We start from the raw sequence: 12,811 nt of genomic DNA on the forward strand, positions 1-12,811 counted from the left end.
CTTCACAGCGAGTGGTCGTTGTACTTAAACACCAGCTGGTTATGTTCAGTGATCCGTGTGAGCGGCCAGTTAACAGTGTGATGATGTCGGTCATGAACTTAAAGTTTTGAAAGGAATACTGGGAGTGTGTGTTGAGTGTGAGAAGATAAACTTCAAGCCTGTAAACACACCAACAAAGAGGCTGTTGCACCTTTGTGCTTTAGCAGGGCGGGGGAATAATCCCAGTTTGCACCTCGAGCTTTACAGCAGAACGTGTCCATTGTTTGTTAAAAGTTGACCCATGTGCTTTGAAATGAGGGACAACTGTTCCTGTTCAAATAATTACAGAGTAGTTAAACTGTGTTTTCAGTTATGGAAACTGAATAAAGCCTTAAATACACTTTAAACTTGTGCACCATTAACCTCGATGCAAGAGGTCAGTAAAGTGTCAGACTGGAGGCGCTGTGGGCCTTAATGGTTTGCCAGCTTGTTGTAAGTGCAGAACTTGCAGCCAGGAACAAAAAGGCCGAGTTAAAGGAGGCTCGGCCCCTCCTCCTCCTGTTGCTCAGTCACTGTGTCAGTGGAGCACTGACGAGCAGCACCGGAGCCGCTCTGGAGCGTTTCGAGCCATTTTCATCTCTGCTTTGTTCCAACTTGCTGTACTGAAGGATGCGTGTTTGATATTTACCCGGAGACTGTGGACAGCAGGTCAGCTGCAGGTCAGCTATGAGGTAACAGCAGAAACACCTGTGCACACCGGGGTGTAACCAAAGGGATCAACAAGCATGGAAGGAGGGTCTGCCAGAGATTTGTGAAGACTTACCGACTTTCAAAGGCAAACAGAAAAAGGTGGGTTACCTGCGGGACGGGGGAAAGGCACGCCTCCTGGCCAAAGGAACAAATAGCGGACCTCTTGGTGTCCTCGCCCGGTCTTCAGTCTCCGTGTCTGTTCTTGCTGGAACTTCGGGATGTTGTAAATGTCAGTGCTGAGAGCAACAGATGAAGAGGTGAGTGAGTCTACCTCAGGACATAAAGCCTGCATTGTTTAAAGCTCCGCTGTGTGAGACGTACCTGAGACGCTGTGTGGAGTTTATCTGCAAAGATTTACGGACGTTTTCTTGTCTTTACTGTGACCTTTCCCCACATCTGATTTGTGATTGCCAAGCGACATGGCCTCCGTGGTTTATTTTACGCGCTCCTCAGGCTGCGCCGCCGGGCGGTAACTTTTTTTGTACTTTTGAATAGTTTGAGTATTTATGATCATTATTTCTTTACTGACAAACAGTTTGTGAGAACTAAAAGTATCTTTAAATGTAACTCTGTGTGTGTGTAAAAGTGTCTGTTTAAAATCATGCTCCCAGTCTCATGTCGCACTAACTGCAGTGACACGCAGCACGTTTATTTCACGCAGGCTTGAGTCGTTTTGCCTGTGAGGCATTATGCTGCTGGAGACAGTCGACGGTGGGTTGTGACGGCTGTGAATCCAACATGGAAGCGCAGAAGGATGAAGGCCGAGGGCCGTGGTCATCTTCGCCTCCCGCTCCCTCCAGCTCTGTCTGCTACAGGAGCGGTCTCATACTCTTCCTCCTCTTCTTCCTTATTATTGGCATCTTTGTCGGCCTGGTTATAGGTGAGCCTGCACACGAATGTTGGGTGTAATGTTTTGTGACTCATTTATCAGACGTTTTTAAACCAGCACGAACCGTTTAAAGATTTCACTGCAGATGCATCACTTACTGATAACTTCCTCCTGTTTTACCCGCAGCGTACCTTGTGCAGGAGCAGCATCATTTCATGGAGACAGTGGAGCTCAGAGGTCTGAAGTACGACGCTGCACTGCAGGATAAGAGCTCTGGTTTCTCCATAGTACTGTCCTCAGTTTTAAAGTCCAGGGTTAGTGCTGATTCACAACACAATGAGAGCGCAGGTCTTAATGTTAAAGGTGTTCAACTGTTACTGATTCTCACCTTTCAGATTAAAAACGTCTTCACCGCCTCACCCATAACACGTCACTTTGTCGATTGCAGCATTGTTGCCTATGGGTAAGCACGGGGTCATTTATTCAACACACAAACAGGATGTAAGATGGAACATTGCCAGTTTTCTTCTCGCCTTCCTAGTAACATTAACGGAGATGTGATGGCGACGCTCCGACTCGTCTTCAGGGTGTCCAAGATCCAGCAGTATTCAGAAAACTTTGTTCAGGACTTGCTGAGTGCAGGACTCAGCTCATCGATGCACGGGAAACCGCTGGAGGTGCCGGAGTTTGGACAGATCGACGCTGTCATCCTGCTGGGTAGTAAAGCTGTCACCAGTCTGTGTGTTTCACCAGAGTCTTTACGTTTACTAGGAGTGACGAAGATCGTAACTATCACTCCTCCTTCTTTGTAGGAGCCAGTGGAAAGTCATTTTATGTTATTGGAGACAGTATGATAGGTAAGTTACACACTCGCACGCACAAAACCAAACACACAATTGTGCTGCAAATTTAACAGTAATGTGCTGGATGCCAGGAAATGACTGTAAAAGTACTTACAGGAAAGTAAAGTTACTGTAAATGAAATTTACAGTGAAAACTGTAAAAATGTTTTATAGCAGTGGAAATGTCGTTTATCATTTACATCTTTATTTGTATAAGAAACGGATACATCAAACTCTTTATCTGACTTCCATAACCTCAAAAAAGTATTTTCATTTCCTTTATTATTAGCCAAGCTAAACTCAAATGTTCACCTAATGATGTCACTTCCATCTGGAATGAATGGCTTTGCCGCACAGACATCCGTCCTCCTCCCAAACATCCATTCATTCATTATCCTGTTAAATCGTGTTCAACAAAGTCTCAGCTTTTCACGAGCCAAAACTGGGCCTTTGTGTTCTGAAACAGTCCATTTTTCAGCTCATCCAGCAGGTTTTCAATGTGCAAATTTATCTTTAGAAGTGAGAATTGTAACTTTAATAAGTCACCAGTTTTGCAAAAACTCTACTATGTATTGTTGTTGTTATTTATTCATTTATTTCATGCGTAGTGAAAGTATTTTTGGCTCTGCAGCCAGCTGTCCTGACAACACTTTCACCTGTGACAGCGGAGAATGTGTCACTAAAGTAAACCCAGAGTGCGACTTCGTCCCAGACTGCGCAGATGGATCTGATGAAGCTCGCTGTGGTGAATGACTCCTCAAACTACAGCAGACATACACAGTAGCTCCGTTACTCCTTCTGTTATTAACGAGTGTGCATCGTTACCACAGACCTGAGCAGAATATACTGGGACACATCTGCTTTTAATCACTTACACTAGTTTTTCTTCACCCAACCCACAGCCTGCGGTACGCGTCCTGCCACGGGGAGTCGGGTGGTGGGCGGTGAGGACGCACGGCGAGGGGAGCTGCCGTGGCAGGTCAGCCTGAGGTTCCATGGGCGGCACATCTGCGGAGCCACCATCATCAATGAACGCTGGCTCGTCAGCGCAGCTCACTGCTTTGAGAGGTAGCTCTGATTTAAACCCGTTTAAAAACAGTCGTTTGAAAATTTTGGATGCTAATCAATACAATCATTAAGCTTTCGACCTTCACATGCTCAATGCCATCGTTTGAGAGTATGGAGAGGTGAAATGTAGCTCACAGTTTACAGGTGCTTTACAGAAGCACAGCATGGAGTTACTGTATACAGCACTGTAGTATTTCTATGCTTTGCTCCTTCCGCGCTGTTTTGGAGGTAAATACTGTGCTTGGTTGTCCATGCTATTCATTTTAAAGCTTTAATTATAAATTGTTTTTCAAACACACGTCTACTAGTATTCTTTGCCTCGTTGGTACATCATCATCATCATCATCATCATCATCACCTTTATTTATAAAACACTTTAAAACAACCACAGCTGACACAAAGTGCTGTACATTTGAACTAAATAATAAAATTACATAAGATATAAATAAAAGCAAAAATAAAATAATTAAATAAATAACTAATTTAATTACAAGAGAAACTAAGTCTCACTGAGGTCAAAAGCCAAAGAATAAAAATGGGTTTTAAGACATGTTTTGAAAGTGGACAGTGAAGCGGCCTCTCTAACTGCAAGGTCAGGTTATTTCATAATGTAGAAAAGGCCCCGCCCCCTGGAGCAGCTGGTGCGTGGGGATGAGGCTCAGAGAGGTAAGGCGGGGCAAGACTGATAAAGATACCCAGCAGTACACAAGTAATAAAGTTATCTACCAGTGCACCATTAAATTGATTTGCATATTACGTCATCATTAATTGTGATGTATATGTTTCTGGGTACTTTTACTTTAGCAATGTTTTGATCCTTAGGTTTTCCCACTATTACTTAAACAGGACTATGATGCTTCTTTCACCACTTTGCAAACAGTTACATAAAACACATTTCCTCATGTGCTGTCCTGCAATAAATCAGTATTAGGACACATCTGCACACGAGCCTGGAAATGATTTTCAGTTTTTTCAGTTTTTGATCAAATATTCTGTTCTGGCTTTTGAAAAAATGCTAGAAAAGTCCTTAAGAAACAACAATCCCATTTCATGAATATACACCATCATTTATGATTGCCTCCTCTGGTTTTAGGGTCAATAACCCCAAAGAATGGACAGCCCTGGTTGGGGCGACGCTGGTGAGCGGTGAGGAGCCAGAGTCCAGAACGATTAACATCAAGTCCATAACTGTGTCTCCAGACTACAACCCCATGACCACGGACAATGATGTAACTGTGCTGGAGCTGGAGACGCCTCTCACGTTCAGCTCTTACGTGCAGCCTGTCTGCATACCCTCCCCATCTCATGTTTTTGCACCTGGTCAGAGCTGCATTGTGTCCGGTTGGGGTGCCGTACACCAGTTTAGCTGTGAGTCTGCAGGAATGCACACAAAACGCAACAGACGAGTCATTTAGAAAAGAAAATCCTAAAAACTTGTTCTTGAAAGCTGTCGTCTTGTCATTTAAGGTGAAATATGACAAGTGGGAGTAATCAGTGTGTCGTGTGTTCTTCTGCAGTCACGCTGCCCTCCACGCTGCAGAAAGCTGTGGTCAAAGTCATTGACTCCAAGGTGTGCAATAAGTCATCTGTGTACAGAGGAGCGATCACTCCAAACATGATGTGTGCTGGATTCCTGCAGGGCAAGGTGGACTCGTGTCAGGTCAGTGGTGAAAACGGTTCACATGCAGTGGGGCATGTCTATACCTATGACCTATGACCTATGAAGGTCTGAGGATCGCTAAAAATATTCACACCGTTCTCACCTTAAAAACTGAGACTATGAGCCATCTGTTCATCTCAGCATAACCGTGTGCTGTTGATTATACCGTGAGAGGCTCAGTCTGAAAGAAATCCACTTCAAAATATCTGATGTTGCATAAATTATCGAACACGTTTTGGAAATTTTATCTCTCTGTACGTAAAATGTTACTTCTTTGGACAAAAATATGAACTTTAAGAATGTGTAAAATGCACTTATTACATAATTGTTTCAACATTTAAAGCAATAGCTGTGAATTACAGCAGCTGATATTTGACAGTCGTACATGTCGTGCCCCTTCTGTCGTGTCGTCTCCCTGATAAAGACAACATACTCTGAGACATATCTCCCAGTAGCTCCGTGACTTTCAAGGTTCAGAGCTGATGCTTAAAATTGTGGTGATTAGCCTAATGATGCTAATCCTGACCAACCAGGACGGATTACCTGATGCTGAATAGTTGAAAGTTACCAAAAATGACACTTTTCAGAGTATCTGTCAGCTCATGTGTGTCATGTGCAGGGGGACTCCGGAGGACCTCTGGTGTGCGAGGGGGCCCCGGGAAGATTCTTCCTGGCCGGGATAGTGAGCTGGGGTGTGGGCTGCGCTCAGGTCAACAGACCTGGGGTTTATTCCCGTGTTACCAGGCTCCGTAACTGGATTCTAAGCCAGACTGATCCCACCTCGGTTCATGATTATGGCCAGCATGTTCCCACAGTGACAGAGTTTAATACCCCACCAGCACTCGGGACCTCAGCTGATAACGTGTCGTCTGCAGCAGTGCTACCACTGTCTGGTAATGTCAGCCTGAAAGCTCCTTAATCTTAAGAGCTTTATCGGTTACTGAGATTCATTTATTTAATGAATGTGTTTTTTCCAGCCTTGAATTGCAGTGGAAACTTTGAGTGTAGCTCCACTTCCTGCATCAGCAAGGTCAACCCGGAGTGTGACAGAGCCGCAGACTGTCCCAATGGGGCTGATGAAAGAAACTGTGGTAAACTTAAAATGCACGAAGCACGGAGCATGAGGGACTTACGGGTCATTCTTCTTAACTGCGTTTTGGTTTTTGGTTTTTTAAGACTGCGGCGTGCGCCCTGCGCTGGGCTCCCATAGGATCGTGGGTGGAGTCACAGCTCGGAGGGGAGAGTGGCCTTGGATCGGGAGTCTTCAGTACCAGAGGCTTCACAGATGCGGTGCCACGCTCATTCACAATAGGTGGTTACTGACTGCAGCGCACTGCTTCAAAAGGTATTTCATACATTTATATCAAAACTCGTTTCACTGAAAGCTCAGGAGTGATTCTAATATTAATAACTTACATCTAAAGTGACTCTACTCCCAATAACTGGGCCGTGAGCCTGGGATCTGTGCTGCGATCGGGGGTAGGAGCCCTGGTCGTTCCCATCCAGAGGGTAATCATCCACCCGGCCTTTAATGGCACCAACATGGACCACGATGTGGCTTTGCTGGAGCTGGCCGTCCCAGCCCCGATGTCTTACACCATCCAGTCTGTCTGTCTTCCATCACCAGTACACCGCTTCTTAAAGAGCGCAGAGTGCTACATCACAGGGTGGGGATCCATGAGAGAGGGAGGTGAGAGATGAACCCACGAAACTAAACGTCCTGCATTTAGAGGTCACACAGGAAAAAAATGAAATGTCTTTACTAAGAAATAAAGGCAGGGGAGCCCGAGAGGTGAGATCATTTTCACGTTATTGACGTGACTCAGCCTTCAGAGGTAGAAAAGCAGGAATAGCTCCGTGATCCGTGGCCTGTTCGGCCTTTCACGAGTGAATGTGATATGACTGCAGCCTTTATCAGCTTAGCTTCTGCCTTATCTGCCTCTGAATGGAATTTTGTTTCCACAGCAACAAAAACACTGGTGCTCAGGTGTTGCGATCACACCTGTTCTGTGTGCAATGCTCTTTCCTCAGGTTCATTGACCAACCTGCTACAGAAAGCTGCTGTGAACATCATTGACCAGACGGACTGTCAGCAATCATACGGTAGCGTTCTGACTTCAAACATGATGTGTGCGGGATTCATGGCGGGAGGTCGGGACACCTGCTTGGTATGATGTTCACACAGACTTCTGCACTTCCTGTTTCACAATCGTTAAAAAGTTCCTAACCTGCAGACTTTTAACATCAGGCTGGTGCACTGCATGCAGTGCTCGGAGGCTGGAGGAAGTATGACTGTGGTGTCTTTACAGTGAATGGTTAACCAGGCCGGAGCAAAGTCAACCTTGATCTCCCCCCTTACAGGCTTCTCTGGTTCACCTTTGGAAAAAGGCTGACGAATAAATTAAGGTTTAAAAGCAAGAATCAGATGTAAGAGAAAAAACTCCAAAAAGAATAAAGCTAGAAAATGTGACCTGATAGAAAATGTACGCTGTCTTCCTCAGCGAAGGCAGGCCACCCCGCTGCATCCTCTCCATAATCGTCTTATGTAACGAAACCCTCACGCATTCCTGTTTCGGTCAGAGCACCGGGCTCAGCTGCAGACTGACTGACATTTACTCCCCTGCTGCCATACTCATCTTCAGTCTGCTCTTATAAATGAGTTAATCAATCATCACTGTATTTATAGAGCACATTTATATAGAATTTAAAGTTATTTAAATTCCAAATGAAACTGTTGATGTGTTTTGATATTGCAGGGAGACTCTGGAGGGCCGCTGACGTGTCGTCAGCCCTCCGGTCAGTGGTTTATCGCTGGAGTAACCAGCTGGGGACACGGATGCGGCCGAGTCGGTTTCCCGGGAGTTTACACTCGTGTGACGTCTATCAGGAGCTGGATATCCACATACCTTCCCTTCTGATGAAGGAAGAACTGTGTCTGCAGAGAACTGAGGTCATGCTAAACAGCCACACACAAACACTGTGTACACAGCCCTGACCTTTGTGACCCTCCGGTCACGGGTGCTGGCGGTAGTGCTGTGCTTTACCTGAACTGAGGAAACAATCCTGATCTGTGCCTTAAACATTCATTCACGGATCATTTGGAGTATTTATTAGTTATTTATTGTCATGGATGGTAAACACACAGCACGTGGCTTTGTGTATTTTGTGTGGACAATATGGGATTCATTTATGGGTAAATGTAAGGGTATTGTGATCTTTTACTGCAACGTGGATTTGTGGGGAAAGTCTACTCTGTACAAAGTCAGTGACGTGGGACTCGGTGTCGTTCTGTTGGTGGATATTTTTGATCAGAAACGAGAGAACACCTGATTGATTAATTTATTATTTTTTCTTGGGGGGAAAAAAAATCACTGATTGCAAATGATGTTCACAGCTTTTCTGGCTCCTCACACAAACTCAGGTTCCCAGACATCTAACAAACCGCACACACACGAAGCTGAGAAAGGTGCAGTACCCCGTCAGGGCGAGGGAGACCCCGCTGGAACAAACCCACTACTGTGGAGGGCAGCAGATAGAGTGACAACCAGAAAACACGTCAGACAAAACAGTGTTGTTCTCCAGGCGTACTTTGATATAGGTCTGTTTGGAGGCTTGGAAATGTCAAATTCATGCTGGTGAAAACACCAAAACGCTTCGATTCTTCCTGATGATTTTTAAGCACTTTTTTTCCTTTAAGGCTCCAGGAAATATTTAATCTCTAAGCACAATCACCCGGCAAAGAATGTGAAGCAGTGTTTAAAGGAGAGTCTGCAGTGACTGGGAGACGTTTACTGTTATTGGTATTACAGGCAGAAGCATTCGATGGGCAGGGAGATGAGTCACAGGAAGTAAGCTGGGCCTATTGAGCCAAACTGCACCTGGAGTCCTTATAGCAGCACAGCAGGCTCCGCCTCCTGCCACAGCATCAGCAAACACTTTAAAACACATTCACACCTAAGCAGGTAATTTAGTGTTTCCAATCAGCATGGCAAGAACCCGCAGAAGATGACTGATTATATTTCTAACGTAAAACACACAATCGATTTAACATTGGTAGTGAACTGTTCCTCAGAGCAAAATAAAAACTGTCCACAGAGACACCGTTATGGCTGCAGTCCACAGGCTGTGCTCTGCCTGTCAGAGGTACTGTGACAGATGTTGCGCCGCTGCGTGGCAAAGTCGTGCACGGCGCGGGCCCTCCTGCAGAGCACTGCATCGGCCCTCGCTGTGTGCAGCAGCCTGAAGAAGGGAAAGATGAAGAGAGTTCACATGCGAGCTCTTTCTCGCTGCAGTCTGGAGTTGTATGTTCGGGACACGGTGTTCCAGGCGTCCATATAGCGGTCCATACACATGGCGATACACTTCTGTTAGGGACAAAGCAAAAAGAGTCCAGAGAAATAAACCACTCGTGGTCTACAAAGACTTTAACCGATTTAAAACTGTGATTAATACAAAAAATGTTTCTGATGCACTCCTCTATCTATCTATCTATCTATCTATCTATCTATCTATAGATAGATAGATAGATAGATATATTAGGGGTGCAACGATATTCGTATCGATATTGAACCGTTCGATACAGTGCTTTCGGTTCGGTACGCATATGTATCGAACAATACAAAATTTTTAATTTATTTTATAAACTTTCCTTCTGATGATGCTGTCTGTGTTGAGCGCTCAGTGAATCTGCACTCGACTGCTCTGCCTAGGCTGGACAGTGCAGCCTAGGCAGAGCAGTCGAGTGCAGATTCACTGAGCGCAGGGCAAGCTAGCGAGACAGAAGTTAAGCTCTACTTGCAACATGGCAAATTGAACCTCCCCCACCCTCATTCAGATCTGGCCTTTGGAATTATTTTGGTCTTCATGTGACGTATGACCCTGAAGGTAAGCGCGTCATGGACTAAAGTAAAACAGTATGTTGGATGTGCCATGCAATGCTCAATTACATGGGTGGGAGCTAGTGTGTTAGCGCAGTTAGCTCGTTAACGTGTTGACGCTGTCCAGCCCCACGCACGGGGCGATCCGCGGTAGCTCGTTAACGGAGATTTGCCGTGTTGTGGCGTTAAGGTCATTTCAACGAGATTAACCTGAAAGCACTAGTGGGAACACAACGAATATGACTGCACATTTACTCCGACATCATCCTAGTGCAAAGACAAGTGGAAGCAGACAAAAACAACAAGCAGCATGCTACACACTGTACCCGTTTAGACAGCCGTTAGCACAGGATTCTCCTTATGGGGACCTGATATGTTTAATATGCTGCTGAGAATATAGCCCAGAAGAAGCGTATAGTAGAGCTTTTATTTTGAAAGAGACATTTCTCTGTAATAAACTCTCTTTTCCAAAGATGAGGGATTCCTCAATCAGATACAGGGCTTGCAATATCGCTAGCCCGACGTCCCGGGGCTAGCGATTTTTCCAGTCGGGCTACCAAAATCTATCTCTGCCCTGCCCGTCGGGCTATTGTAGGAAAAATATATGTCAATGCTTCTGCATTCTTTCAGAAATGTAGCTGGGTAATTATGTCATTGGCATCGGTGAGCCACTGTCAATATGTGACATATTGAAATCGCGTTTGAATTTGCGCTCGTTTTTTTGCTTTCACTTTGCAATCGCGCGAACTGTGTATAGAGAGCAACAGCACTGATCTGTGAGTGATGATAATTTGTGCACCAATTCCTCTGACATCGTCTTATCAATCGTTAGCTTACTATGCAAACATGACAAGTGAAATCTCCCGCAGCTTAAACATGTGAGAGGTTGATCGCGCAGAGGATCGCTGAGCTTATGTGAGTCCGTGTGTAAAAGCAGCAGGATATATATTTTAGTTCTGCTGAGCCAAATAAGACAGGTCAGGGTGAAGAAGTGACAGCCAAAGAAAAGCTTACCACAAAACGGAGAAGTTATGACAAATGAGACTATAAGGCAAAAAGAAAGTGCAGCTTTATGGTTTCATGGACAAAAGAATTTCTGTGGCTGCGATATGACGAGCTAAATAACCAGGGCTGCACATAAGTGGTCCGCAGGTGCGCATTCGCTGTCAAAATAAAAAACGCGCACAAGATAAGAAGTTGCAACGCGTGTTTGCGTACATAAGCTTTTCAGAAGGACAGACATTTGTTTAGAACTCTTAAAGATGCCGAAGAAGCTCGTTTAAGCAATTACTTTGGTGTTCCTCCACCTCCAAAGAAATGTCAGGAGGAGTCCGAACCACAAAAGAAGCGCGTATTCTCGGACAAGTAGTTGGTGGAGGTGAGCTGGCTTCAAACAAATGATGAACGCACAGAGATGTGGTGCAGAATGTGCCGTGAAAATTTAATAAATGACAAATTAAAAATGCATGAACATTTTTTTTGTATCGAAAAAATATCGAACCGAACCGTGAATTTTGTGTATCGTTGCACCCCTAATATATATATATATATGCATGCAAGGAGCATTTCTGCAGAGAGATAGACCAACCCAGCTCAACTCTAACCTGGAAACGAGACACTGATGAAGACTCAGGAGTGGATACATGTTGGTCCACCTTATCCTACGATAAACCTGATATATTATTCTACAAGATGATGCAGTACCTCAGCAGCACCTTATGTTTTTGCGCTTGCCCCACTCAAAAGCACCTGTCAGGTAAGCCTTAGAGCCCTGCAGCACTTTTGTTATGCCCTCCTGCTTTCTTAAAACGTGATCACTTCTTTGCTCTGGGCAGCAGGGCATCACTGAAGCGACTCAGCCAGTGCATACCTGCTCAGAGTTGTCCAGTGTGCTTCCAGGCTTGCCTATGCACTTCTTGAAGCATTTATCGGTCATTCTCTGAAATAGAAACAGTGTTTTATTAGCATTTACTACTCTGACAGCAGCAGCGCAGAATATTTGCATGACTTTTAAAAAAAACCAGATATGTATTAAAAGACCCTCCAACGTTGTGGCTCAAAAGGATCTTTTTGTGTCGGCAGCATTTCAGTGCTGGCTCGTGTGTTTATATGAGCCATGTATTTACATGCTGGCAGGATCCATCAACCTTATTGAAGTTATTGCGGGCTAAAAAATAAAACAGTCTTACACACAGAACGAAAAACGAAGCTACTGTAAAGCTGTGTAGCTCTGACCCGTGAGGATAAAAGCACTCAGCACTTCTTTGAGCCTCAATGTGCGCTTGCTAGCTTAGCAGCCGTGTTCATTGATCTACCTGCAGCAGCTCCTGAGCGTTAGCCACCGCGATCTGGACCTTGACCTGCTCCATGATGGTACCGGTGTCCATTTTCCCGCCGGACCCTCCTGCTGAGAAGTCTGAACCAAAGCCGTCCATTTCCGCCTCAGTCGTGTTCTTCAAACTCACCTTTGCGGAGCTTCTTCCAATACACGTGCAAACAGCCGCTGCTAGCCTTAGCCGGCGTTAGTTTCCGATGCCCTTGACAGAAGCTGTGCTTGTTGCGTCATTTCCGTGTAAGCCACTCGGTTTCATAGGAAATGTAGTTTCCCCCCCCCCCCAACATAAGCTGTACTGCTACAAGTAGCATTTCTCCTACAGATCAGTACTACTATGTATATTTACATTTGAACATTTAAAAACGGTGTTTTTGTGGGACCATGTGGGACATGTTGGCAATACAGGGAGGTACTGTGCGGGTTTGCATGTAAAGGCCAAATAAATGGCATTTAAAAGCAACTGTCTTGCTA

The 12,811-nt window shown here is 45.0% G+C and overlaps 2 protein-coding genes across 2 annotated transcripts; one reads left to right on the plus strand and one right to left on the minus strand.

The window, feature by feature from the left end:
• The first annotated feature begins 558 nt into the window (after nucleotides 1–558).
• tmprss9 (transmembrane serine protease 9) lies at nucleotides 559–8,325 on the plus strand. The gene is made up of 16 exons (XM_004570191.3): nucleotides 559–986; nucleotides 1,391–1,609; nucleotides 1,745–1,872; nucleotides 1,954–2,021; nucleotides 2,100–2,275; nucleotides 2,371–2,415; nucleotides 3,032–3,145; nucleotides 3,303–3,468; nucleotides 4,562–4,836; nucleotides 4,986–5,128; nucleotides 5,748–6,021; nucleotides 6,106–6,219; nucleotides 6,305–6,473; nucleotides 6,553–6,818; nucleotides 7,160–7,296; nucleotides 7,885–8,325. Exons 2-16 carry the CDS (start codon nucleotides 1,468–1,470, stop codon nucleotides 8,044–8,046), a joined length of 2,379 nt encoding a protein of 792 aa, XP_004570248.1. The 5' UTR covers nucleotides 559–986; nucleotides 1,391–1,467; the 3' UTR covers nucleotides 8,047–8,325.
• Nucleotides 8,326–8,453: 128 nt separating this feature from the next.
• timm13 (translocase of inner mitochondrial membrane 13 homolog (yeast)) lies at nucleotides 8,454–12,586 on the minus strand. The gene is made up of 3 exons (XM_004570190.6): nucleotides 12,321–12,586; nucleotides 11,876–11,944; nucleotides 8,454–9,492 (listed from the first exon to the last, which is right to left on the minus strand). The coding sequence occupies exons 1-3, from the start codon at nucleotides 12,438–12,440 to the stop codon at nucleotides 9,394–9,396; spliced, it is 288 nt and encodes a 95-aa protein (XP_004570247.1). The 5' UTR covers nucleotides 12,441–12,586; the 3' UTR covers nucleotides 8,454–9,393.
• Nucleotides 12,587–12,811: the final 225 nt, after the last annotated feature.

The sequence above is a fragment of the Maylandia zebra genome, linkage group LG23, assembly GCF_041146795.1.
Source record: "Maylandia zebra isolate NMK-2024a linkage group LG23, Mzebra_GT3a, whole genome shotgun sequence".
Taxonomy (NCBI): Eukaryota; Metazoa; Chordata; class Actinopteri; order Cichliformes; family Cichlidae; genus Maylandia; species Maylandia zebra.